This window comes from Scyliorhinus canicula, chromosome 7, assembly GCF_902713615.1.
Source record: "Scyliorhinus canicula chromosome 7, sScyCan1.1, whole genome shotgun sequence".
Taxonomy (NCBI): Eukaryota; Metazoa; Chordata; class Chondrichthyes; order Carcharhiniformes; family Scyliorhinidae; genus Scyliorhinus; species Scyliorhinus canicula.
The window spans coordinates 172,610,786-172,636,551 of record NC_052152.1 but is presented as its reverse complement, the minus strand read 5'-3'; the positions used below and the strand labels follow the sequence as shown (position 1 = coordinate 172,636,551).

The window sequence follows — 25,766 nt, the reverse complement described above, 5'->3', positions numbered from 1 at the left end:
AACCCTTTGAGTTCATCCTATCTCGAGTTTGCTGTGGGTAATTAATAAAAATTGGATCGCACCAAAACCGAGAGGCTGGCAAATATGCCACAATTTATAAAGAGGGAGGCAAATCAAAAACTACTTTCTGTGTATTGCTGAAAGGGTGCCGAAAGGGGAAATTAGCGCTGTTAAAATTAACCCCACCCCCCTCCTGTCCATAACAGTATGTGTATGCCAAACAAATGAAAAATTATTTATTTTGTATATTGTGGAAAGTCAAAATGTGGTTAACTGTTGCACAACTTTCAGGTAATTCTGGCAACAATTGGGACAAGTTAACATGAAAACATTTTGAAAGCATTAAAACTAATTTAAGTTGCACATCCTATCTACTTAAGCTACGTGGGTACGTAGGCTTAAATATAAATTGAGTATTTAGTAAATTTCTTTCGGCAGACTAAATTTAATTGCACCCTCTTTTTGAAAACATTTCACAATAATTATCTATAAATTTGAACAACTTAATCCAAACACACTCATCAATTTCAAAATGGGACTTAATGCAGAGAGCAGTTCTCACAATGATGCCTCAAACCACCCAGCGGCAAGTTAACTCATGAATCGAGAAGGTCCCAATTTGATACTTAATCCTGGCTGAGTTAACTGATCACAGCCAATATGGTGCCAGGAACACTGCAACTGGCCTCACTTCCCATGGAATTACTTTCTCAGTGAAAGTTTTGCCTCCCTTTTCAGAAGTTACTGAAGAGATTGACTAAGAAATGTTACTGACTTGAATCGAGTTTAATATGCTGCTGAAAGCCAAGTATCCCTTGCTTATAAATCATTGAATAGGAAAGCGCAGAAAGAAGCCATTTGGCCCATTGTGTCTGCACCAGCTCTTTTCGAAAGAGCAATTTAACTAATCCCACTCCCCAGCTCTTTCCCGATATCCCTACCATTTTCTTTCCTTCAAGTATTTAATCAATTCCTTTGAAATAAACCTAATAGTTTGAACATTTTCTTCTACTTGAATAATTAACCCAAAATGCTTGGGTTGCCAGAATGGTGCTTTTCCGCCAGTTGAAGAACTCAGAATTTACGGGGTGCTTCATTCTACTTGTATAAGCTGGACGTATTTGCAACATGGTTTTCCAAATATTTCACAATTTAAGGCGAAGCCTAGAAGTCAGAACCTGCAGGCAAACCTAAAATGAGCACAGTTAAGCGTAAGTCTGCAACACAATGTTTGTGTGCCTTTCTTTGGTCTCTGGATCTTCCAGAGATGCTCTAATTAGTGATGACTTGTTTCTGAAAGACAGGTTTGTCTCCCTGATCCAGCAACAGGAGTGATCTTGACACTATGGAACTTAGGAATGAGGCAGGAAGTGGTAGAGACTGCATTGGGAGAGGTTCTTGAATTGTTACAACAACCTTTCTTAGAATCATTTCTCTTATTTCCCATTACCGAAAACGAACACTTGTGTTTATAAGACACCTTTAGCATTGTACAGTATCCCAGTCGGACATTGACAGGAGTAACAATTAACTAAATATGATGTCAAGCCACGAAAGGAAATACCAGGATGGTGGTCAGAAGCCTGAGGCTTGGTCAAAGAAGTAGGTTTGATTTAGAAAGATACCAAAGTAACAAAGTACAGATCAAACGTAAGAACAATACTAATTAACCTTGCAGTAAATACCCTTTCCTAAGGTAGTTTGAATAATTTATTACGATGGAGCAATGAAGTGGTAGGATGTGTGTCTATGATTTCCACACACAAACCCAAATTTTAGACGGACTCAACTGACAAGGACGTGGCAGGTGGTGGTTGGAATAATGTTTGGATACATACCACACTGTCCCTGACATGCTGCCTCCTGACATTTTAACCACATACTTTTTAAAAGTTAGCCATCAAAGGCAGGCATAGACCTCGTGAATGTACATTTAAATCAGGATCCTGTGATGCAATTACGGCCCCAATGGATTAACATTAAATCTTCCAGACCTCAGGCTACAGAGAGCTGGGCATATTTCTCCCCACCCCAACCAAGCATGTGCGACTCCAGCCCGAAGTTTAATTTAGGAAAATAGAGTTTGCATGTGATTTGAATCATTTATCTTTTGTTTGCTTTTTTTGTTTTTTTAATAAATTTAGAGTACCCAATTCATTTTTCCCAATTAAACAGCAATTTAGTGTGGCCAATCCACCTAGCCTGCACATCTTTGAGTTGTAGGGGCGAAACCCACGCAAACAAGGGGATAATGTGCAAACTCCACACGAACAGTGACCCAGAGCTGGGATAGAAGCTGGGACCTCAGCGTTGTGAGGCTGCAGGGCTAACCCACTGCGCGTGATTTGCATCATTAATGGAAGCTGGGGAGCTTTCAGTAGGGAGAGAGAGAAAAACAGATGTGCCACCCGGTCCCCTTCACTTCCCAGGATAAAAAGTGTCCTGTATCAAAAGCTGTTTTGTCATCAGGCATAGCAAGCTCCTTAGCGAAAGGAAATGATATTGGCGAAAAGAAAATTAAATAATTTATGTAAATTATCAGTAATCTTACAGATCACGATAAATTAAAGTTCCACGATTATATTTCAACTATACCTCAATATGGGGATACGAGGGGATTCACTGCATTCTCTGGTAAGCATGGTAGAGTATTACTAATGAATAACAAACCATTCATTTTAAATTTGCGCACATCTTAGTTGCTCAGTGCAAGGTGCGCTTCTATACATAAATGTATTCATTTCACTACTGGGATCAGCAGCAAGAGTTCAGGCTCGAGTTAGAATTTACTATAACGTGCGAGGTAAAAGGCATGGTTATTCAAAAAGAAAGTCAAGACAGTCATAGCGACTTTTATTTTAAGTCACTATGGGCAGTGTATTTATGGTGCTGCACAATGCACGGACATATTTATAAAACCCTAGATTTAATGTGGAAAATTAAGCGATTTGACCACCCCATTAGTGCAAGAAAGATATTGAAAGAAAAAAGGGAAAATAGCCAGTCAGTGTAATCGTTCACAAACCTCGACATTAAAACCTTCCTGTAATGGAGCCTGAGGACTGAATTTTTGTTCTCAAGTCGAACGCGCAGTCAGTGAAAACTTCCCATTTAATTCCAGAACGTGGATTCAGGCTCGCCACCCCCGCCACCTCCCCCCCCCCCAAAACCAGTGAGTCAAGTCAAGTACCATGGCGGGCTGTTCCAAAGATAGGCCCCAGTGCTCTGGTGCTTTGTCCTAATTATAACTGAAACCATAAGGCCCTCAATCCTTCCCCGCGCACACCCAATGCCCCATTCATGCAAAGTCATGCCAGCTCTTGCCCCTCACCTATCCCCTCATTATTCCCTTTATCAACCTATGCCCCTCTGCCCACTCCATGACCATACCTATTCTTCATGCCAACCTATGCCCTTCAAACCACATCCCATGGCCCGGCCTACCCTCCATGCCAACTTAGTGCCAGCACACATCACCTTTATAGACCCTAGGCCAACTCATGACTAATCACCCTCCAAACACAGTATTCACACAGGTTTCCACCATAGTCAGACTTCAGGGGCCATGTTGAGATGTAATTACAATAAAGTTCTCAGTATCTATTACAGACTCCACAAAAACACTCTCATTGATAAAAGCCCATTAAATACATTTAAATCTCTTCAAGTACTTAATCCTATATAGAAACAAACATTTGCCTGCAAAGCGCCACATCTAAAAGAGTTAATCCCTTTATAACATGTATGGGCCGTGGATCAAACTGTGAACCTACAAGACCCTTCTCGCCCTCCTCCCACCAATGAAACAACGAAGCAGTTAGGCACTGATTCTACAGTGATAACCCTCAGGCTTATGGCAAGAAACATCTATTGAAATTGAGTGTTACAGGAAGCTGTTTTTCTCTTCAAACTTTATAGGCAGAGGATTTAAATTTCTTGACAGCTGGACAGTACCATAGAGCTTAACCATGTTTTAAGCCCATTAAAGTTTAATGTTAACAATCTCAAAGGGGTACAAGAGCATACCTGCACCTCTCCAAAGGGGTCCTCGCTAAAGAACTCCAGGAGATTTAGATCTTTTCCATAAATGTCTAAAGCCCATTAAGTCATGTTACAGAAACCTGGGGAAGAATTTTCTTATTTCTATTGCAGAGAGTTGCAGCAGGTGGGAAAAACGGCACAGAAGCCACCACTCCAAGGCTAGCTTCCTCCACCATATTGCTAGGGACTTGGCAAAAAAATTTGAAGGAGCACATCAGCTCTCCCCATCAAGTGTCCCCCAAAACGGACTTCCAGTGGCGGCCATGGAGTAAGTAGCCACACATTAGGAGGTTTCCTGCCCGAGGTTGGATTTTTTGGTCCTCTTTGCCCGTTTTGCGGGGTATTACACAGGAGGAAAACTAAGGAACAGTGACAGCCAGTGAATCTCCCTCAGCAGGGAATGTCTAAGCCCTACCAAATAAGCAGGGCAACAAGCAAAGCGCAACAGTCAGACCAGGAAGACTCTCAAGGTGCATCAGAGGAATGGATGTCAGAGAGCTCTTGTGGCATCATTACCTGCACAAGGATCAACGGAACAACTAGTGGAATTTTCAGCAGCTAAGTTCCAGCACAAGAGGAAGGAGGCCTCGAAAGACTTGGCCAAGGTGACAGACCTTTATTTTTTTAAATTTAGAGTACCCAATTATTTTTATTTTATTTTTCCAATTAAGGTGCAATTTAGCAATGCCAATCCACCCAACCTGCACATCTCTGGGTTGTGGGGGAGACATGGGGAGAATGTGCAAACTCCACATGGACAGTGACCCAGGGCCAGGATTCGAACCCGGGGTCCTCAGCGCCATAGTCCTAACCACTGCACCACATGCCGCCCCCAAGGTGGCAGGGAGTGGAACAGAGGCTATAGGCGCACAATGCATCCCTCCAGAAGCTGGAGGAGTCGGTGACCGATCACAAGGACCGTTTGGGGGGAGGCTGAAATGCTGTTGATGGCGGAGGGCCAGAAGAAGTTGCAGGAAAAACTTGCAGAATAGTTCGAGGAGGCAGTCTCAGGATCGTGGGGCTGCCTGAGGGGAAGGAGGGAATGCAGGCCATAAAATACGTGGCTCAGATGTTCAAGAAGCTGGTGGAGGAGGGAGGTCATTGATCGACCTCCGGAAGTGGATCCAGCGCACAGATCGCTGAGAAGGAGGCCAAAAGCAGGAGAGCTTCCAAGGGCAATCATTGCACAGCTACACTACTACTTGGACAAGGAGAAGATGCTACGTTGGGCGGTGGAGACGAGAGAATGTACCTGGGAAGGTCATGCGGTTCGCATCTAACAGGAATGGGAGTGGAGCTGGCCAAGCAGCGGGCCGAGTTCAATAGGGTCACGGTGGCCCTATTCATGAATAAAGTGCGGTTTGAGGTGCTGTACCCTGCTCATTTGTGGGTTACAAATGAGGGACAGCAACATTAGTTTGATAGGCCGGAGGAGGCAAATAAGTTCCTGAGGGACCATGGACACGCTGAAACTTGGTTGGATACGCCTGTGAAGCAGATTGGATGTGCTGTACTCGGGGAGGGAGCTAACTGTTTATGTTTGTGCTGGGTTGTTATGTTTGGCTTTGTTTATAATGCCTACTGGGTTCTGTTAGTTATTTATGCTAAAGTAGAACTATTGTAACTTCTTATCCTCCCTGTGTTGGGAGCAATGTTTGATATATATTAACATATGGGGTTTTTGGTGGTGGGGGGGGGGGGGGGGGGGGGAAGAAGGTGTTACCTCAGGTGGGGGTCACCCTGCTAGCAGGTAGGCTAGTTATTGGAAGCAAAGTGGGGGCTAGAGTGGTGGAGAGAGAAGGTGGAGGGGAGGATTGGGTGAGGATTGAGGAGGAGGTGGGTTTTTTTGTGGCGGGGGGGGGTTTGGTGGGACATTTGGTTTGTGGGTTGGGGAAAGGGTTGGGCTGCTGACATAGAAGGTGTTGGTGTGGCACAGTTGGTTAAGTGGGGATGGCGGCCATCATCTTGAGGAGGCCCGGGAGGTGGGTGGGCCGTGGGCCTGGAGAAGCCCATTAAACAGTGGATATGGCTGATCGGGGTGAGGCATCTGGAGCCCTCCAGCGGGAGGAGGCAAATAGGTCATTAAGACCTATTAACGGCTGGGCACCATATTTTTTGATAGATAGATAGAGAAATACAGCACAGAACAGGCCCTTCGGCCCACAATGTTGTGCTGAACTTTTGTCCTAGGTTAATCATAGAATTTTGGACATTAAGGGCAATTTTTCATGGCCAATCCACCCAACCTGCACATCTTTGGACTGTGGGAGGAAACCGGAGTACCCGGAGGAAACCCACGCACACACGGGGAGGATGTGCAGACTCCACACAGACAGTGACCCAAGTCGAAATCGAACTTGGGACCCTGGAGCTGTGAAGCAATTGTGCTATCCACAATACTACCATGCTGCCCTTAAGAAGAAATTAATCTTCTTTGGGTCCTCATGATTCTCCAATCCTCTGGTGCAAGTCTCAACAAGCGTGTACCTGACGAGATGGACCTCGCGATGGATCAATGGGGTAACTCTTTAAGGGAATTGCTCCCAAAGTCTATCAGAGGGCCACCCTCCCCCCACCCACAGACACACACACACACATGGCTAAGGATTGGGAATCACTTCCTGATTTTCGCTCCCTGCGTAAATAAAGTGCAATTCAGCTCTGACGGGAGAAGAAAATCCTGCCCAGTATAACAGTTGTGACGTGATGCATTGGGAAGTGGATTTACTGAGGATTTGCAGAAAAATTGGGTGGGACAGTGGTACAAAAATAGAAACTATTTCCCAGTCTGGGAGTTGGAGCAGCAGGAATTCAGGCGATTGTGGATTCCGAGAGTGAGAGCAGCAAAGAGGGAAGGAGGTTTAACTAGATTCATTCCTCAGAAATGCATATCTGTGGCATGGTCTGGGGCAAACAATATATAGTTTATATAACTATAATTTAAATAGGAGCTGCTTCCTTGTTAGTGCCGGAATATGTAAGAAGCTGGATCCAAGGTCTTGAACAGTTCTTACAACAACAGGTCAAAGTGCAACAGGTTTGTTTCGAATCACTAGCTTTCGGAGCACTGCTCCTTCCTCAGGTGAATGAAGAGGTGGGTTCTAGAAAGATATATATATAGACAAAGTCAATGATGCAAGACGATACTTTGAATGAGAGTCTTTGCAGGTAATTAAGTCTTTACAGGTCCAGACGGAGCAACTGGAGAGAGGGATAATCACAAGTTAAAGAGGTGTGAATTATCTCAAGCCAGAACAGTTGGTAGGATTCTGCAAGCTCAGGCCAGGTGGTGGGGGTGAATGTAATGCAAAATAAAGCCAAGGTCCCGGTTGAGGCCGTGCTCACGTGTGCAGAACTTGGCTATAAGTTTCTGTTGAGTTTGCGTGTTCCTTGGTCGGATCTGCGGGTAACTGTCTGTAGTGTTCCTGGTTGTTGAGTTGTCGGTACACTTCTTTGCAGAGTCCGTTCTGTTATATATGATTCTATATATCTTTCTGGACACCACCTATTCATTCACCCAAGGAAGGAGCAGTGGTCTGAAAGCTAGTTATTCAAAACAAACCTGTTGGACTTTAACCTGGTGTTGTATGAACTGATCAAGATCTTTAATCCAGCTTCTTACTGTGCTCACCCCAGTCCAACGCTGGCATCTCCACATCTGGAATATGTGGTTTAAGAGATCTTCTACCCAATACACCAACTTCGAACAAACTTGAGCTAATTGTCCACACTTCCCCCTACCGCCAAAGGCCACAGCCAGTTACCAGTACGTAGCCTTTGTGTTCCCTTAAGTGCCATTGACATGGGGACCTGAGAAGGCCGACATTGTATAAAAGGGTGTTCTGGTGAGAACCTAGTTTTGTCGAAACATCTGAAGACATTTAAGCTACTGTCTGTTGGAGGTGGTGCGGGATGGACGAAGATGGTCTCATGGTTCTAGATCAGGCTTGGAAGTTAGTGCTGGGAGAGGGAATGGCAGTCATAAGTCGTGACAATGGGTTTGGGGAAAGCAGCAAGCAGGGCAGGACACATTAAGCTAGATGTTACCTGCTCCCAACCTTTGGTGGTGTGGTAAACAACAGCTCCACAGCAACATTTATCCTGGAGCCAGAGTTTGGGATGTTTCCGATATAAGGGTTGACTCACACTATCTTTAAGATTGAAGGCATCAACTGTCAAGTAAAACAAATTAATACACTTAATTATGACTGACGAACTTGATGGAAAGAACATGAAGTCATGAAGGTAGCAGAAATGATGGGAGTGTTGAATAGAGTGTCGCCCATTCAATGCAATATTCCAGAGTCTTTTCTTATAACTTGGAAGTTTGATTTTAAAAAGTGTCGTTAGAATAGCCAGAACAGTGTCTCACAGCGTTTGAAAAAAAAAGTAAAAGTGGTCCTTTATCACATGGCCTGCCTGAAAACAAGTAGAGGAGAATTTCTCCCTTTTCTATTGTCATCACCTGCTACTTAACCTTGCTTGCTACTTAACGCCTTAGACAGCTTATCACTGGAAAACCTTTTCCAGCTTATAAACTAATAACGTACACTGATTTCTTGGTAATCAATTGCTGTCTACTACCTGATGAATCCGCAGTGATTACATTGAAGTGAGTAATCCTTCTGTGTCAATGTCATCATGCGCAAATAATGGAAAATTCAGTCTCCCTTGTGGCTGCTGCGACCAGAAAAACAATCCATAATAGCGTGATGGCCTCACCTGAAGTTCACAGATTATACTGCAATAAACAGTAAACATCTAAGAATTATTCTGCTGACGTAGTCTTACAGGATGATGGGATAATTAGAAAACAATGAAGCTTTGATTTCACACTTTAACACGATCCCACATGCGGAAAATAAAAGTTCATGCTGTAGGGGGTAACATATTAGCATGGATAGAAGATTGGCTAGCCAGCAGGGGACAGAGAGGGGGCACAAATTAGTCCTTTTCTGGTTGGCAGGGTGTAATGAGTCTGTCACAGGGATCAGTTTTGGGGCCTCAGCTTTTTACAATTTATATAAATGACTTGGATAAAGCAGCTAAAGGCACGGTTGCTAAATTTGACACAAATATCAGTGGAAAAAGTAAGTTGTGAGAGGACATAATGAGGATATAAAGGGATATAGATAGGTTAAGCAAGTGGGCAAAGATGTGGCAATTGGAGTGTAATGTGGGAAAATGTGAAAGAGTAAAAAAGTAGCATATTATCTAAATGGTAAGAGATTGCGGAGTTCAGATTCAGAGGGATCCGAGTGTCCGAGTGCATGAATTACAAAAGGCTAGTATAAAGGTACAGCAAGTAATTAGGAAAGCTAATAGAATCATTAATTTTGAGGAAATTGATTACAAAAGTAGGGAGGTAGTGCTTCAGTTGTACAGGACACGATGAGACCACATCTGGAGTTCTGTGTACGGTATTGGTTTCCTTATTTAAGGAAGGAGGTATGTTAATTGAAAAAAGTTCAGAGAAGGTTAACTGAATTAATTCCAGGGATGGGTGGTTTGTCTTATGAGGAAAGGTTCGACAGACTGAGCTTGTATCTGCTGAAGTTTTGAAGAGTAACAGGCGACTTGATTTCGACATACAGGACCCTGAGGGGTCTTGACAGGGTGGATGTGGATGTTTCCTCATGTGGGAGGATCTAGAACTAGGGGTTACTGTTTAAAAATAGGCAGTCGCCCATTTAAGACAGAGGCGAGGAGAAATTATTTCTCTTAATAGAGTGAATTTTTGTATCTTCCTTCTTCAAAGGCAGTGGAAGCAGAGTTTTTGAGGCAGAGGTCGAAAGATTCTTGATAAACAAGGGAGTAAAAGGTTATCGAAGGCAAGAGTTTACAGTCAGATCACCATGATCTTATTGAAAGGCAGAGCTGGCTCGAAGAGTGGGTGGCCCACTCCTGCCCCGACTCATATCATAGATCATAGAATTTACAGTGCAGAAGGAGGCCATTCAGCCCATCTGTTGATATGTATCTTAATTTATGCCATTATCTAAATCACTCAAATTAATTTTTTGTCTTGTAAGCATGCAGATATGAATATTTTTACTTACGCCATTCTGGTATTGATTGCCACAGGCCTATAGTGCAATACAGATGCTACCATATTTCTTGCGCAGTTCCTCAGCTCAAAGGAAGCTGAAAACCGGCTTAGGAACTTATACTATGTTGATAAAAATGCATTTTGGCCAGACTGAATCTCTTCCACCAAATCTCTCAGAGATTTAGCCAGAATTGAAGAACATAATCATTCACTGACATAGACAGCCTGTACTGGGAAATATGACAATCTCTACCTATTCAATGGGATACATCCCGTTACCATATCAGAATCTTGCGGCCAGTGTTCCAAACTGAAAAGAGGAAATGAGGTGCAAATTCAAATTAATAATGAATAATTTTGCTTAGTGTGGAATGAGCAAATTTTCAAAAGTACTGCATCTTGCCCTTATGCCTTCACTGTTCTCCTTTATGGCACCATCAATTAAAACTCCAAATTCTGGCAATTTATTCAAAGTGAATGAATGAAAAATCATTAATATTAGTATTCAAGATGACAGAAAACCTCACCCTTCCCCATCCTTTTCTAGTCAGCGCATACACTAATGTGACAAGTGTAAATCATATACATGTTCCTACCGGAGAGATAATAACAGAAGAGCAGTGAACATATTCACTCCCTTCAGCCTGGTACCACAGGAAATATAAATGGATTCAAAATTGCTAATGACTCAGGCCCACCCCTACTGACTGAAGAAAGTACATTCCTGGCCACCTTTACCCTAATACCCATCTCATCTAACAGCAAGATGAGGCATTTACTTCAATCTCTCATATCTAAGTGTAACTGTCCAAATAGCAAACAGACGAGTGAAACATCAGTAAGACCTGCACCAGTCCCACTTGTAAATTGTTAAAAAATAAATATTTATTGAAGTTTTGTATAATAACAACACTCACAATATTTCAAGCAATCAACCAGCAAAGATGTAAATGCACAAAGTCAAAAAGTTACAAACAAGTCCCCGATCAAAACTGCAAACTAAAACTTTAACCCCCTAACAGCTGGTGGTATCGAGAACCCAAAGGAAATAAATGGTTGTCACCCAAGGTAGAACTTCCCCACCAACACCCTGATGGTACATTTCATTTCTTCTGAGTGCAGGAATGTCATTATATCGTCCAACCAGCCAATTGCACTGGGCGGGATGGGAGACCTCCAGCCACGCAATATTCGCCTAAAGAGGCAAAGGCGACAACATCCGCCCCTACCCCAGAGTGAAACGCGGCAAATCTGAGACCCCAAATATGGCTACCAATGGATATGGTTTGAGAACTACTCAGAGATACCTCTGATATGATATTGAAAAAGGAAACCCAGAAGCTGGCAAGTTTGGGACAAGACCAAAACATGTCTATGTGGTACATTACCAACTTCACTTGAAACTCTGGAAGTCTGAGGCAATCTGAACCATACCATGGACACCTAGCCATGTGACATCTCAGACTGCCAAAAAATGTCAGTCGGAATGAGTTTACTGATAATAACTAGGAATGCAATCACAAGCTACCAAAGATACTCTTTCATTTGACAGGCCCATGAAAGCCCATGGCGCTGTTCTGAAAGATTCCCTGAAGGTAATAACCTGGAAATCTCCCTAAATCACCTTAACCTGAGGAATACCACAAAATAACACAATTTCAGAGAAGACTGGTTCCAATGTACTCCAATCTGCATCAATGAAATCAAGGGCAATAAGTTATTAGATTTTCCTGAAAGTACCATGTATTATGATATATGATATACTTTAGTGTTAGGGACCATTACCTTGGATCTGCTCCAGTGCTTTGGCCTCCTGTACCCAAAATCCCACTCCCACACACAGACCTCATTCTCATTGGTGTGGGTTCAGGCCCAACCTGGAATATGAAAGTGAGGCCCAGAGGTTCAAATGAACTCAGCCTCTTGTCAGCACCAACGTGCGACCTTGACACTGGCCCTGCTCACCGTGCTGTGTTTGTACACGGAGCTAAAATTGGTATTTAATGAAGCACAAAGTTCATCTAAACTGCTTTGGGGCATGGAGTAAACTCTTAATAATTCTGATTTTCTTTTCAAGAATTCTGAATTCGAGCATTCAAGTTGGCATTCTAGTGCGTGAATTTGTGACACAACAGTCATTCAGAATTAGAATCCGTAGAATCCCTACAGTGCAGGGGTGACACAGTGGCACAGTGGTTAGCACTGTCACCTCACAGCGCTGGGGATCCAGGTTCGATCCTGTCCTTGTGGAGTTTTCACATTCTCCCTGTGCCTGTGTGGGTCTCACCCCCACAACCCAAAGGATGTGCAGGGTAGGTGGATTGGCCACGCTAAATTGTCCCTTAATTGGAAAAATGTTTTTAAATTTAAAAAATTAAACAATTCCTACAATGCAGAAGGAGGCCATTCAGCCCATCGAGTCTGCACCAAGCCTCCAAAAGAGTACTGTACCTATGCCCACTCTCCCACTCTATCCCGTAAACCCGTGCATTGATTATGACCAATGTCACCCCAGTTGTTGACTGTCACAATAATATCCATTTTTAACTAACAGGGCAGCACGGTAGCATGGTGGTTAGCATAAATGCTTCACAGCTCCAGGGTCCCAGGTTCGATTCCCGGCTGGGTCACTGTCTGTGTGGAGTCTGCACGTCCTCCCCGTGTGTGCGTGGGTTTCCTCCGGGTGCTCCGGTTTCCTCCCACAGTCCAAAGATGTGCGGGTTAGGTAGATTGGCCATGCTAAATTGCCCGTAGTGTCCTTAAAAGTAAGGTTGGGGGGGGGGGGGGTGGGTGGGGGGGTTGTTGGGTTACGGGTATAGGGTGGATACGTGGGTTTGAGTAGGGTGATCATTGCGCGGCACAACATCGAGGGCCGAAGGGCCTGTTCTGTGCTGTACTGTTCTATGTTCTAGGGTACTAAAGATTGCTGACAATCACTGAACTTCATTTTGAATCGGTCAGAAATACCTAGCCTACATGTTGTTTGGTTGATTTATCATCTTCCTTGATCTTGGTGAGGTTAGTGGAGATATTTTGCTGCCAAAAGTATCAATGTCAGGTGTTGTATCACGTCTATGATGTAACCCGAGAGGATAGGGAAGGCAAAAGGAACAGTGAGCTAGCTTTGATAGTCAGAAATAACATAATTGATCCGGTCCCTAATAGCTCCTCACTGAGAAGCAGCAGGCAGCCAACTGAGGCCAACTGGAATTTCCAGTCAATGCGTGCAGCCCACTTTTCCTTGGACCATGTCCAGCTCAATGTGGTGAGCTCAAGGTAGTGGGATGGGGCATGCATACACGATCTTCCCTCATCACTCCCCCAGACATAACGACTGTTCGCTAGGCCACAGCTGTGGTTGCTGGCGGTCCCAAAGGGGTTGCCGCTCCAGGATCGTGGCCAGGCAGCTGTGGCATTTTGAAAAGTAAAAATAAACATACCACCTTCACTTGACCCTTGCAGTCTCTATACTTAAATCAGCTGCTCCCAATTTGGCTGGTGGGGCTCCCGACCCCACTCCCTGAAGGGCCACCCATTGACCTTCCAGCATCAGGGGCCTGAATATCACCAGATAGTGTTTCTAGTTTGCTTAAATCCGAGGGAAAGGGAACAGAGAGAAGCTAAAAGTTTTTTATGGTTTGCCACACAGAAATGCATTTGGGAATTTGGCAAGTTTAAATGTCCCAGTCACTTTGAAAAGCTAAGAGAGAAGATAAGTGTTGTAGGTAAGTGGGTGAGGGAAGGTAGTTATGGGTTGGGCGAGTAGTAGAAAAATGAGGGTGGTAGTTGGGTGGTCAAGGGGGCAGTCTGGTGGTGAAGGGCATTCAGGGCTGGCGAGGGGGGGGGGGGCAAAGGTATCAAGAGGTCCAGTGGAAAAGTGGTTGGGAGGGCTCAGTAGTATAGTTACCCAGGAAGTAGCTCTGATTTTAATTCTTCTAATTTTTCCTGAGTAATTATTCTGTGAAGCAATTTGAAGTCTCCGACTGCTACTCAGAGTTGGAGGGTTCCAGGCACAGAGCAATTGCCCAAAGGAAGTTGAAACTTCCCATGCAGTCCCTGAGTAGTCAGTGCATGCGTACTTCCAAGGGAGCCTTCTGTGCATCTTCCGATTTAGGACAATTTTAAGAACAGAAGAACTGAGCCTGAATTTCTAAGTACCTGTGAAGTGTGTTTTTTCAATTAGGCTAAAAATAAGGAGAGTATTCCATTCTGTGGTTTAACATTTAGATCATGTTTGGCCAATAGTGCTTTTACTTTGTTGTTACGGTAAATATCTGAAAATGTGAAGATGTGATGGTGGAATTGAATGGCCTACTCCTTTTCGGAATGTTCCACCTATACTTCCTCAGTAACAGTTAAATCTTTTTGTTCCAGTTGTCATTCTTTTAGCTATCCCAATTAAGTTTGAATTTCTGTAAGTTATTGGTCTCCACTAGGATCGTAACAAAAGAAAGAGTGAAATAAATATGGAAACCGGATGGGCAAGATTCTCTGGCCGCCCCGCGGTGCGTTTCTCAGTGGCAGGATCTTCTGGTTCCACCGCTGTCAATGGGATCTCCCACTGAATCCATCCCACACCTTCAGGAAACCCGTTGGCAGGACCGGAAGATCCTGCTGGCATGAGCAGCCGGAGCATCTCGCCCATAGACTCTCTTTTGAAAGTAATTGAGACCCTGATTAATCATTTTAAATCCGATTTCACAGATCAGTCAAGGGTTATAGGGATACGGAGCGGAGGCAGGTGGATCGAGTTAGGATACAGATCAGCCATGATCTCCTTGAATGGTGGAATTGAATGGCCTACTCCTTTTCGGAATGTTCCACCTATACTTCCTCAGTAACAGTTAAATCTTTTTGTTCCAGTTCTGATACAAAGGTTATCGACGTTAACTCTGACTCTCTCTCTCCCCCTCCAGAGATAAAGGCTGAAGTTGCCTCTTATCAGTTTGTATACATGCTTGCCCTATTTACATGACACTGAACATGTACTCGTTAGGACTTAGTAGTGACAAATTCACTACAACATTGTTTTCCCTAGAATCTTGTCACATCATTGAAAGTGGTTGTGCCAAATTCAGACACTTCCTACTCATAAGAAATAGACACGAGCAGCATTATTGCAGCAACGAGCTTGGAAAAACACAATAAAATAAATCAGCCCATAACACAGACAATAAAACAGGACAACTTTAACCTTCATCCTGTTGGGTTTCACAGCTCACCATCTAACAAACCACATGGGTTTCATTATTTCTACACAATTCTCAGAGGTAAATAAGCTTTCATTTGAGGCAGTTTTTCAGTATTACACTGAGTCTTTACTCCTGCATTTACTGGATTTCTAGCTGTCAGTCATTTTAACTACTTCTTGTTTTCTGAGAATTGACAATGTGCGCCAAGATGATTCTCAGTACTGAAGACAATTAATTACCTGACCCCACTGATGTCTGCAGCTGTGCCATTCACAGAATTAATACAAATCAAGTCAGATGATGAGCAAAGAGTGCTCACTATACCAAACTAGGGCCATGAAAAACATTGGGAAAACACAAAAGAAAATTGCAACATGACAAAAACAAGTCAATGAACTGGGGAGCCAGATCACAACTGCAATTCAATGCAAATTAACGGGAGGTAGCACATTTTGAGAAAAATGTTGGTGAAGGGATTTATGATCTAAACCAATGTTAACAAACCTTTGAATCAGCGGAGGATAGATTCAACCTGCCACGACAAATTGAGCTGGCTGTACAAAACGTACATGCTTTACTGTCAGCGCGCTGTTTCGCCCTGATGCATAAACATTTTTTTAAAATCCAAGCCCCCACCCCCTCACGAAGAGAACGTGCACCTTGCTTGCATTTTAACGCTTCATTTTTCAGCCCAGTATGTCCTACCTCGCAGACCTCTTCTACCACATGGCCTGGTCCATCACTAACTGCACTGACTGCCACCCACTCTCTGCTGCTCATTTTGCAACCTTTTCATCTGTACCGACCACTGCTATCTCTAACACTTTCTGCCTTGTCCTCACCAACATGCCCCGCCATTGTCTCTGTGTCTAACCTGCAGTTTTCACATGAGGGGGCAGCAGGCCGAATGACTTGTTTCATTTTTTCAAATAGATTAGATATTCAAGAATTATTGTAGTCAATTCTGCCTGGTGTGTGCATTTTAGAGAGTTCAATTAATTCCTCTGTGATCAAATGTTGCTGAGGTCTGCCATCTACTGCAGGCCCACAGACAGTGCTACATCCCAAATGTACCGACAGCGTCTATCCTTCTTGTACCAGTGGTAATAGCAACAAATCATTACACACTTGGAAATTCAAGGGTCGAATTTTAACCCTATAAGTGGATGGGTTTTGAGAGAGTTCAAGTCTCATCCTTGGTCTTAGCTCCTTAAATGTCCTAATCATGGTGCAATTTTCCTCATTTTCAGGCCCAGGTTATATAAAGAGCGGGGGGACCCAGCCCCGGGGGAGGGGGGGCACGGTGGCCTGGCCCGCGATCGGGGCCCAGCGATCTGCAGGCGGTCCTGTGCCATGAGGGCACTCTTTCCCTCCGCGCCGGCCTCTGTAGGGCTCCGCCATGGCCCGCGCGGGGAAGAACCCCCCCCTGCGCATGCGCAAGAACACGCCGGCAGTTCTGCGCATGCGCGGGACCACGGCGGCCCCAACCCCTCCGGCACCAGCCTAGCCCCCGGAGGTACGGAGGATTCCGCAACTTCCTGGTGGCCCGACACCGGAGTGGTTCGCGCCGTTCATGGCGCTAGCGTCGGGCCGTCCCGCCGACTGTGGGGGAATCCCACCCAGGAAATTATTTTGAATTTTTGCAAGATGCTGGTCAGGCTGTACACTCCATCACAGTAAGGATGATAGAACCATGGAAAGAGGAGAAAGAAAAACCATCAGAAAATTGCCAGGAATAAAAGATTACAGCTATGAAGATCTAATGGGATCTTTCTCAATGGAACATAGAAGATAATGGGACATCTGGAAGTTTTCAAAATTATGAAAGGTTTCAGCTGGTCAATCATAAAAGATTGTTTCCAATGGTTGGTGAATCAGTAAGAAAAGGGGAATAAACAGGAGAGTTATTGGGGGAAGAAACAGGATGATAGAAGATTACTCCTTTCTTTCACCCACGAGGGTCAATAAAACATGGAATAATTTACTATAATTAGCTAATGAGATGGAAAATTTAACAGAGTGAGATATTTGAAAAGCCATTTGGAAAAATGCAGAGAAAGGGGCGAGAGCAGTGGTCTCTAGTTGGGAAAGTTCTGGCACAGGTGTGATAGGCTGAATGGCCTCCTTCTGTGCTATAAGTTCTATGATTCATGAACCAATGCTAAGCTGCTGACTACAGCAAAAAAGGACAATCACTGGGATCAGGTTAAACTTAAAAGTTTCTTGCACTGTAAAAAAAAAACACAAGGGGCAGCATGGTGGCACAGTGGTTAGCACTGCTGCCTCACAGCGCCAGGGACCCAGGTTCAATTCCTGCTTGGGTGACTCTGTGCGGGGTTTGCACTTTCCCACGTGTCTGCGTGGGTATCCTCCGGCTGCTCCGGTTTCCTCCCACAGTCCAGATGTGCAGGTTAGGTGGGGTTATGGGGATAGGATAAGGGCGTGGGCCTAGGTAGGGTGCTATTTCAAAGGGTTGGTGTGGACTCAATGGGCCGAATGGCCTTTTTCTGCACTGTAGGGATTCTATAGACTCTATTTTCATCACATTCAGCAGCATCTAGTGTGGAGGCATGGTGAGCTGATTGTGATTTCATCCTATTCTCAGGTTCTCTAAAATGTACAACATACATCAGCCAAAAAGGCCATATGAGCTCATAAGCTCCTTATGAAGGATCTCTCTAATGGAACATTGTGAGCTTTTTAATGAAGTGTCAAAACTCAGTTTCTCTCTTCCTGGTCTACTGCGATTTCCAGTGTTTTCTGTTCTTATTTCAGGTTTCCCGTATCCATAGTATTGTGCTGTGAGAGAGAGCTGCAGCATTTACAAAGTAGATGTCTTACAATTAATTATAAAACAAATAGAGATCTAAATGTCCCAATCATGGTGCAATTTTCCTAATTTTCAGGCCCAGGATATAGAAAGAGTTAACTCAGGTTGACGATACCTCAGCGCTAACTTTCAATAGTACGGTGATAGGAATTTTCAAAGATTGCAGTGCGGTACCATAGTAAATGCCATGAAGAAAAGAGGTGCGATTCAGGATTTCATCGGTCTCATCATGAATATAAAAGCAAGGAAATTATTTTGAATTTGTACAAGATGCTGGTTAAGTTGGACACTCCATCACAGTAAGGATGATAGATCCATGGAAAGAGGTGAAAGAAAAACCATCATAAAATTGCCAGGAATAAAACATCACAGCTATGGATTGGACTGGATTTGTTTATTGTCACGTGTACCGAGGTACAGTGAAAAGTATTTCTCTGCTTGATCATTTAGTACATGAAAAGAAAATACATAATAGAGAAACACAAGGTTCACAATGTGAAGATGTAGTGGGAATAATTCTCAATGGAACACAGAAGATAATTGGACACCTGGAAGTTGTCAAAATTATGAAAGGTTTCAGCTGGCCAATCACAAAATATTGTTTCCAATGATTGGTGAATCAGTAAGAAAAGAGGAATAGAAAGGAGGGTTATTAAGGAAGATTAAGGGCTATAGAAGATTACTCCTTTCTTCCCCCCCCCCCCCCTTTAGGGTCAATACAGGATGGAATAATTAACCATAATTAGCCATTTAGATGGACAATTTAGCAGAGTCGGGTATGTGGAAAGCCAGAAAAACGAAGGCAAGGCAAGAGGACAAAGCTAAGAATAAAGACAGTTTGTCATTTTATTTTCAAAAGCTTGAAGTATCGGACAGTTTTTGGGGCTTCCGCAATGACGTCCTGTGGGCCGAGGGTAGGTGGGAAGGGGGGAGGGATGGGGTTGGGGGGCAGAAATGAAGGTGAGCACACAGCTCCACTTACTGTAAATCCACCTCTGAATGGGCACATGTGTTTCTGAGGCTGTCTGATGATGAATCACGGGAAACTGGTCATTTTGCTATTTCTGTTCCATAAAGCAGCTGCACCAGCTAACTGCTGCTCTGAAATCCTTGCTGGATTCAGGATTTGATTTGATCCACTTAAGCATGCTTTTGCAAATGGTGTTTCCAGTGATAAAGTAAGCATTCTGAAATATGTGATGTGTGTGTGGTGGGGGGAGGGGACTAAACACAAATTTGGTGCCAGAGAAATTAGTCTTGCACACCAGGGAGGGGATTTTCCCGTCGTTCTCACCGGCGGCATCTTCTGGTCCCACCGATGGCGAACTCCCACCACAGGTTTCCTGTTTTTCTATTCTTCCTGCCAAAGTAAACAACCTCACATTTTACCCACATTATACTCAACTTGCCAATTTTCTGCCCACTCACTTAGCCTATCTATATCTTTTTGCAGACTCTTCATATCACCCTCACAGCTGCACTCCTACTGGTCCTTGTATCGTCAACAAATTTGGCTACAATTCAGTCAGTCCCTTCATCCATGTCATTGATAAAGATTGTAAATAGTCGAGGCCCCAGTCCTGATCCCTCTGGCACGCTACTCATTGCAGTTTGCCAACCTGAAAATGAGCCATTTACCCGGACTGTCTGTTTCCTGTTAGTTAGCCAATCCTCTACTTATGCTAATATGTCACCCAACAACAACGTGAACTCTTAACGTGCGCAGTTACCTTTTATGCGGCACCAATATTAATAATAATCTTTATCAGTGTCACAAGTAGGCTTACACTAATACTGCAATGAAGTTACTGTGGAAAGCTCCTAGTCGCCACATTCCGACCTATTGATTTCCTTTTAGAAATCCATACACTACATCTATCGGTTCCCCTTTATCCTTCCTGCTTGTTATATCCTCAAAGAACTCGAATAATATTATGAAACGGGCAGCACAGTGGCGCAGTGGTTAGCGCCAAGGTCCCAGGTTCGATCCCAGCTCTGGGTCACTGTCAGTGCGGAGTTTGCACATTCTCCCCATGTTTGCGTGGATTTCGTCCCCACAACCAAAAGATGTGCAGGTTAGGTTGATTGGCGACACTAAATCACCCCTTAATTGGAAAAAATGAACCGAGTACTCTACATTTCTAAAAAGAAAATTCAAAAAAGAATATTACGAAACACAATTTTCCTTTCACAAACCCACAATGTTTTTGCCTGATTGTATTATGATTTTCTAAATGTCCTACTACTATCTCTTAATAATAGATTTGAGAATTTTCTCAATGATAGATTAATAATAAATCGATGTATCATCAGCCATACTTGCTTGCTAACATCATCAAATTCCCCATTGTGTTGCTCACTGTGATCAGTGAATCAGTTACATAGAGCATAGAACGTCCAATGCAGGAGACAATTCGGCCGATCGAGTCTGCACTGACCCACTTAAACCCTCACTTCCACCCTATAACCGTAACCCAATAATCCCTCCTAACCTTTTATTTGGTCACTAAGGCCAATCCACCTAACAAGCACATCTTTGGACTGTGGGAGGAAACCCGAGCACCCGGAGGAAATCCACACAGACACGGGGAGAACGTGAAGACTCCGCACAGACAGTGACCCAACGGGGAATCGAACCTGGCGCTGTGAATCCACAGTGCTATCCACTTGTTTTTTTTTTAATAAATTTTATTCAATATTTTCACATATTAACAGAAAGGAAAGATAGAACCCCCCCCTCCCCCTTACACTTATAATAAAACAACAAGAAGAAAAGTGCATAAATAAACAAATAAACGTTAACCAGTAAAGAATAGTAAATCCCCAACCAAACACGAACGTACCATTCCCCCCCCCCCCGGTTGCTGCTGCTGCTGACCATCTCCTAACGCTCCGCCAGGAAGTCTAGGAACAGCTGCCACCACCTGAAGAACCCTTGCACAGATCCCCTCAAGGCAAATTTCACCCTCTCCAATTTAATAAACCCTGCCATGTCATTAATCCAGGATTCCACGCTTGGGGGCCTCACATCCTTCCGCTGAAGCAGAATCCTTCGCCGGACTACCATGGACGCAAAGGCAAGAATACCGGCCTCTTTCGCTTCCTGCACTCCCGGCTCATCTGACACCCCAAATATTGCGAGCCCCCAGCTTGTCTTAACCCTGGAATTCACTACCCTTGACACCGTCCTCGCTACGCCCCTCCAGAACTCCTCCAACGCTGGGCATGCCCAGAACATGAGGGTACGGTTTGCTGGGCTCCCCGAACACCTCACACATCTGTCCTCACTCCCAGAAAACCGGCTCAGCTTTGCCCCGGTCATGTGCGCCCTGTGCAGCACCTTAAATTGTATCAGGCTGAGCCTCGCGCAAGAGGAGGAAGAGTTTACCCTTCCCAGGGGATCCGCCCACATACCCTCAGCGATCACCTCCCCTAGCTCCTCCTCCCAATTACCTTTTAACTCCTCCACCGAGGCCTCCACCTCCTCCTGCATCACCTGATAAGTTGCCGAGATCCTACCCTCTCCAACCCACACCTCCAAAAGCACCCTGTCCTGGACCCTGCGCGCCAGCAGCAGCGGAAACTCCACCACCTGACGCCTAACGAACGCCCTTACCTGCATGTATCTGAAGGCATTTCCAGGGAGGAGCCCGAATTTCTCCTCCAGCTCCCCAAGGCTTGCAAACTTCCCGTCAATGAACAGGTCCCCCATCCTCCTAATACCTGCCCTGTACCAGCTCCGGAACCCCCCATCCATTTTCCCTGGGACAAACCTATGGTTCTCCCATATCGGGGACCACACCGAAGCCCCCACCTCCACCTGTGACGTCTCCATTGCCCCCAGATTTTAAGGGCCGCCGCCACCACCGGGCTCGTAGTGTACCTCGTTGGAGGGAGCGGCAGTGGTGCCGTCACCAGCGCCCCCAGGCTCATGTCCACACAGGACGCCATCTCCAATCTCTTCCATGCCGCCCCCTCCATTACCCACTTCCGTACCATCGCCACGTTGGCAGCCCAATAGTACTCGCAGAGGTTAGGCAACGCCAGCCCCCCCCCCCCCCCCCCCCCCCTCTGTCCCTGCTCCACTCCAGAAACACCCTTCTCACCCTCGGGGTCTTCTTCGCCCACAGGAACCCTATGATACTCCTGTTAACCCGCTTAAAGAGGCCTTAGGGATCAGGATGGGGAGGCACTGAAACAAAAACAAAAACCTCGGGAGCACCGTCATTTTAACCGACTGCACCCTACCCGCCAGGGAGAGCGGCAGCATATCCCACCTTTTGAACTCCTCTTCCATTTGCTCCACCAGCCTCATTAAGTTGAGCTTATGCAGGGCCCCCAAGCTTCTAGCCACCTGAACCCTCAGGTAAGTGCTATCCACTTGTGATACCATGCTGCCCCGTGTAGTTCATTCTGTAATGGGAGGAATACCCAGAATACGCGGCTGTAATGGTGGCAAAGCTGTCAGCGCTTTGACAGCAAAATATGGCATTTGTGTGTGTGTAATTAAATGCAGGAGTCTGGATTTGTTGTCAGAGATATCTTGTCCCTAATAGGCAAGCTGTTTTAGTTTTTGCATATGTAAACAACACAGAATCACTGATTTGACACCAACTTTCACTTTCCATGCATTGCACAAGTATCCTCACTGTAAAAGCCATGCAGAATGTTATGCCTTATTAGATGAGGCGCACTGGGTTTAAATGATGTACTCAGTCATAAATATTTCTAAACCACCGCTCAATCTTGGGCATCTAATTTTACAAGTGTAGAGTATAATTCCCTTAAAATAACTCATAAAATTATTTTAAATTAATTTTTTGTTTTATTTTTTTCAAGTTTGTTCATGACACATCACATCTGGCTTAAATCATTATGTTCCTCCCAATGTTTATTTTACTTTCCACAAAATAATTAAGAATTGAATTATAATCCTTGCTTTTTACTTTGTGGTTTGCTCGCGAGGGAGAACTCTTCAATCTGATTGGCTGATCAGTTACTTGGTGAAGCCCTGTTGCTGGAGACCACTGGTCCCCTATAGATGGTGGCAGATTGAAAGGCAGGTCGGACAGGTGAAATATTTGGAGGCAGCTTTTATCCAGATCCCTGGTAAGCACTGTCTCTTTGCAACTGATTAAAATCAAGGCCCTATATGCATTATTCTGCTGCTAATTTGAACCAATGTAAGATCAGTCTCTTTACAGCTACAAGGTTTAATTTGAAAATAGGCCCAGCCTGAGGTGAATTGTGGGTTAAATATTATAAATGTAGAGTTGGAGGTCAAATAGAAGATCAGTTTAGTTGCAGGGCAAGTTTGTATTGATCTGCAATAGCTTGTAAAGTAAGGACAGAAGTAACCCAAAGGATATGATTGGATTCCCCCCACACACACAGGGCAGTACGGTAGCACAGTTGCTTCACTGCTCCAGGGTCCCAGGTTCGACTCCCGGCTTGGGTGTGGAGTCTGCACGTTCTCCCCGTGTCTGCGTGGATTTCCTCCGGGTGCTCCGGATTCCTCCCACAAGTCCCAAAAGACATGATGTTACGTCATTTGGACATTCTGAATTCTCCCTCTGTGTACCCGAACAGGTGCTGGAATGTGGCGACTGGGGGCTTTTCACAGTAAGTTCCTTGCACTGTTAATGTAAGCCTACTTGTGACAATAAAGATGATTATTATTATTTTAACTGTCATATGTAATGAAATGTGAAAGACATGGCCCAGGCACATAACCTAAACATCTTGACAATCACAAGTCAATCATCGCCTTTTCATCCCAGCTGCAAAGGAAACCAATGCAAATTTGTCTGAAAATAAAACTTTATGTTAACATTTAACAAAATCTACATGCATGCACTTCTCAAATACATTATACAGGATTATAGCTCTGCATAACTGGAATTACATTCAATATATGCAGCACCAGAGGTGCAAGCTAAATATAGCTCTCCATAGAAACTGTACAGTGGAAATTTCGAATATTTGCCACCCTCTCCTTCCCTGTTGCTTTATTTTCTGGATCATATTACTTGTCAAGAGAGATTTAATCAATTAACCTAAAGGTGAAAAGACCACTTCCCTTCCCCACCCCGAAATAGTAATGACAAATTGTCCCTTCGGGGCAGCCAAAGTGGTTAAACCAACTGTCATTAAAAAAAAAGCAGTAACTTCTGACAACTTTTATCCACTGGCTTTAAATGTTGCAAATGCAACAATTACGAAACGTACGAAAATAAAGCAATGGAACATTTGACCAAGTATCATAGGGAAGTGATACAGTGTTAGCGTTGCAAACATTTATTTTTTTAAACTCTCAGGACTGCCTGCGGTAGAGCAGGGACGTACGCTGCCCTGAGCTTCCGGAGGTTTTTCTCAGCTGTCATGAAAGTGAGAGATCCCGCCTCGCATGGTGCTGCCGGATGACAGAGTGCTGCAGACTCTCCCCTTCTGAATGCTTACCTGTCGGATCGGGCGGCCACGGTCTCCTCACTCTGGACATCATTGGCAGCAGTCCCCAGCCCAGTTTCAGCCATTGTTCTTCGCTGCACCGGGGGGGGAGGGAGCCGGGTGCATTGGGTTGTGTAGTTCGATGGGCCGGCGGTGCCCGTTACTGAAACCCGGCAGCCGCGACAGAAAAGACTACAACTCCCCGAAGACCCTGCTTCAACTGGACGCTTGGTTGAAATAGCAACGCTAAGTAAACATCCAACCGTGTGGAACTCCACCTCCCCCTCCAAACAGACGAATTGGACCCGGGCAGGTCAAAATCCGCTTTCCAAAGTGTAGAGCCTGGGCGGGGCAGTGGAAGAACCGAAATAGCCTATCCTCGGAAAACGAAACTTCTTCATTGTGATCCACCAGTTGTCACTGGTGAAACAGATTTATTTTTAGCAACATCTACCAGCTGAACACGCCACAAAAATGGGCCTGACTTTTGTCCAGTGGTGTATATGTTTTAAATATTTAAGTATCCCTGCTAACCAAGCATTAAAAATGTGCATAGGTGTTTGGTGGGTCAACTTCTTTGCATAAATATTCAAAGGTCCAGCTGCAAATTTGGGTAGGTACATTCCAGAAATTTGGATGCAGGTGAAATCTGAAGGGATAATACCATTAATAGCAAACTTTTTCTGGGGGACTTGAGATAATGGGACTACACTCAAATGGAACAGACATTAGTTAAAGAGCTCTAAGAAACGTTGCGCAGTGTGGTTGAGATACCCTCAATCATGACACAGGAGAGAAGATAGATGATTTAAAGGCTTTAATCATCTGAGAACTGTACAGCAGCCAAGAAGTGTGCTCATCACATGTTGCCTGAGTGAGCCTTATCTTATATACCGTTTCCTGGGGGTGGAGCCAGAGGCGGAGTCCCCCAGGGTTCCAAGCCCGGTCTTAAAGGGCCAATGCATTAAAGGTAAGGTACCATTATATCAGCTACTGATAACATTCATCACATTCACCCCCTGTTTAAAAAAAACACATAGTCTGTCGGGGGTGAAGTGGAGTTACAAGTTCAGTCTTGCGGGTGGTTTGACTGTCCGTGCTGACTTTCTCTGCTCCGGTGGAGGTGCCGTGGATATGGTCGGTATTGATAGTGGTACATCCGGGAGCACGGTTGACTGAGCCTTTGCCCGCCTTTAAGCGGGGGTGG

At 44.6% G+C, this 25,766-nt stretch overlaps 1 protein-coding gene across 2 annotated transcripts in view; it reads right to left on the bottom strand.

The window, feature by feature from the left end:
- The window catches only part of LOC119969546 (uridine-cytidine kinase-like 1), a 134,173-nt gene extending 109,392 nt beyond the window's left edge, over positions 1-24,781 (bottom strand). For both annotated transcript variants that reach the window (XM_038803299.1, XM_038803298.1), the window contains exon 1: positions 24,572-24,781. In XM_038803299.1, the coding sequence (XP_038659227.1) occupies positions 24,572-24,645 (74 nt within the window). In that variant the 5' untranslated portion in view covers positions 24,646-24,781. The remainder of the gene's footprint in view (positions 1-24,571) is intronic.
- Between the last annotated feature and the right edge of the window lie 985 nt (positions 24,782-25,766).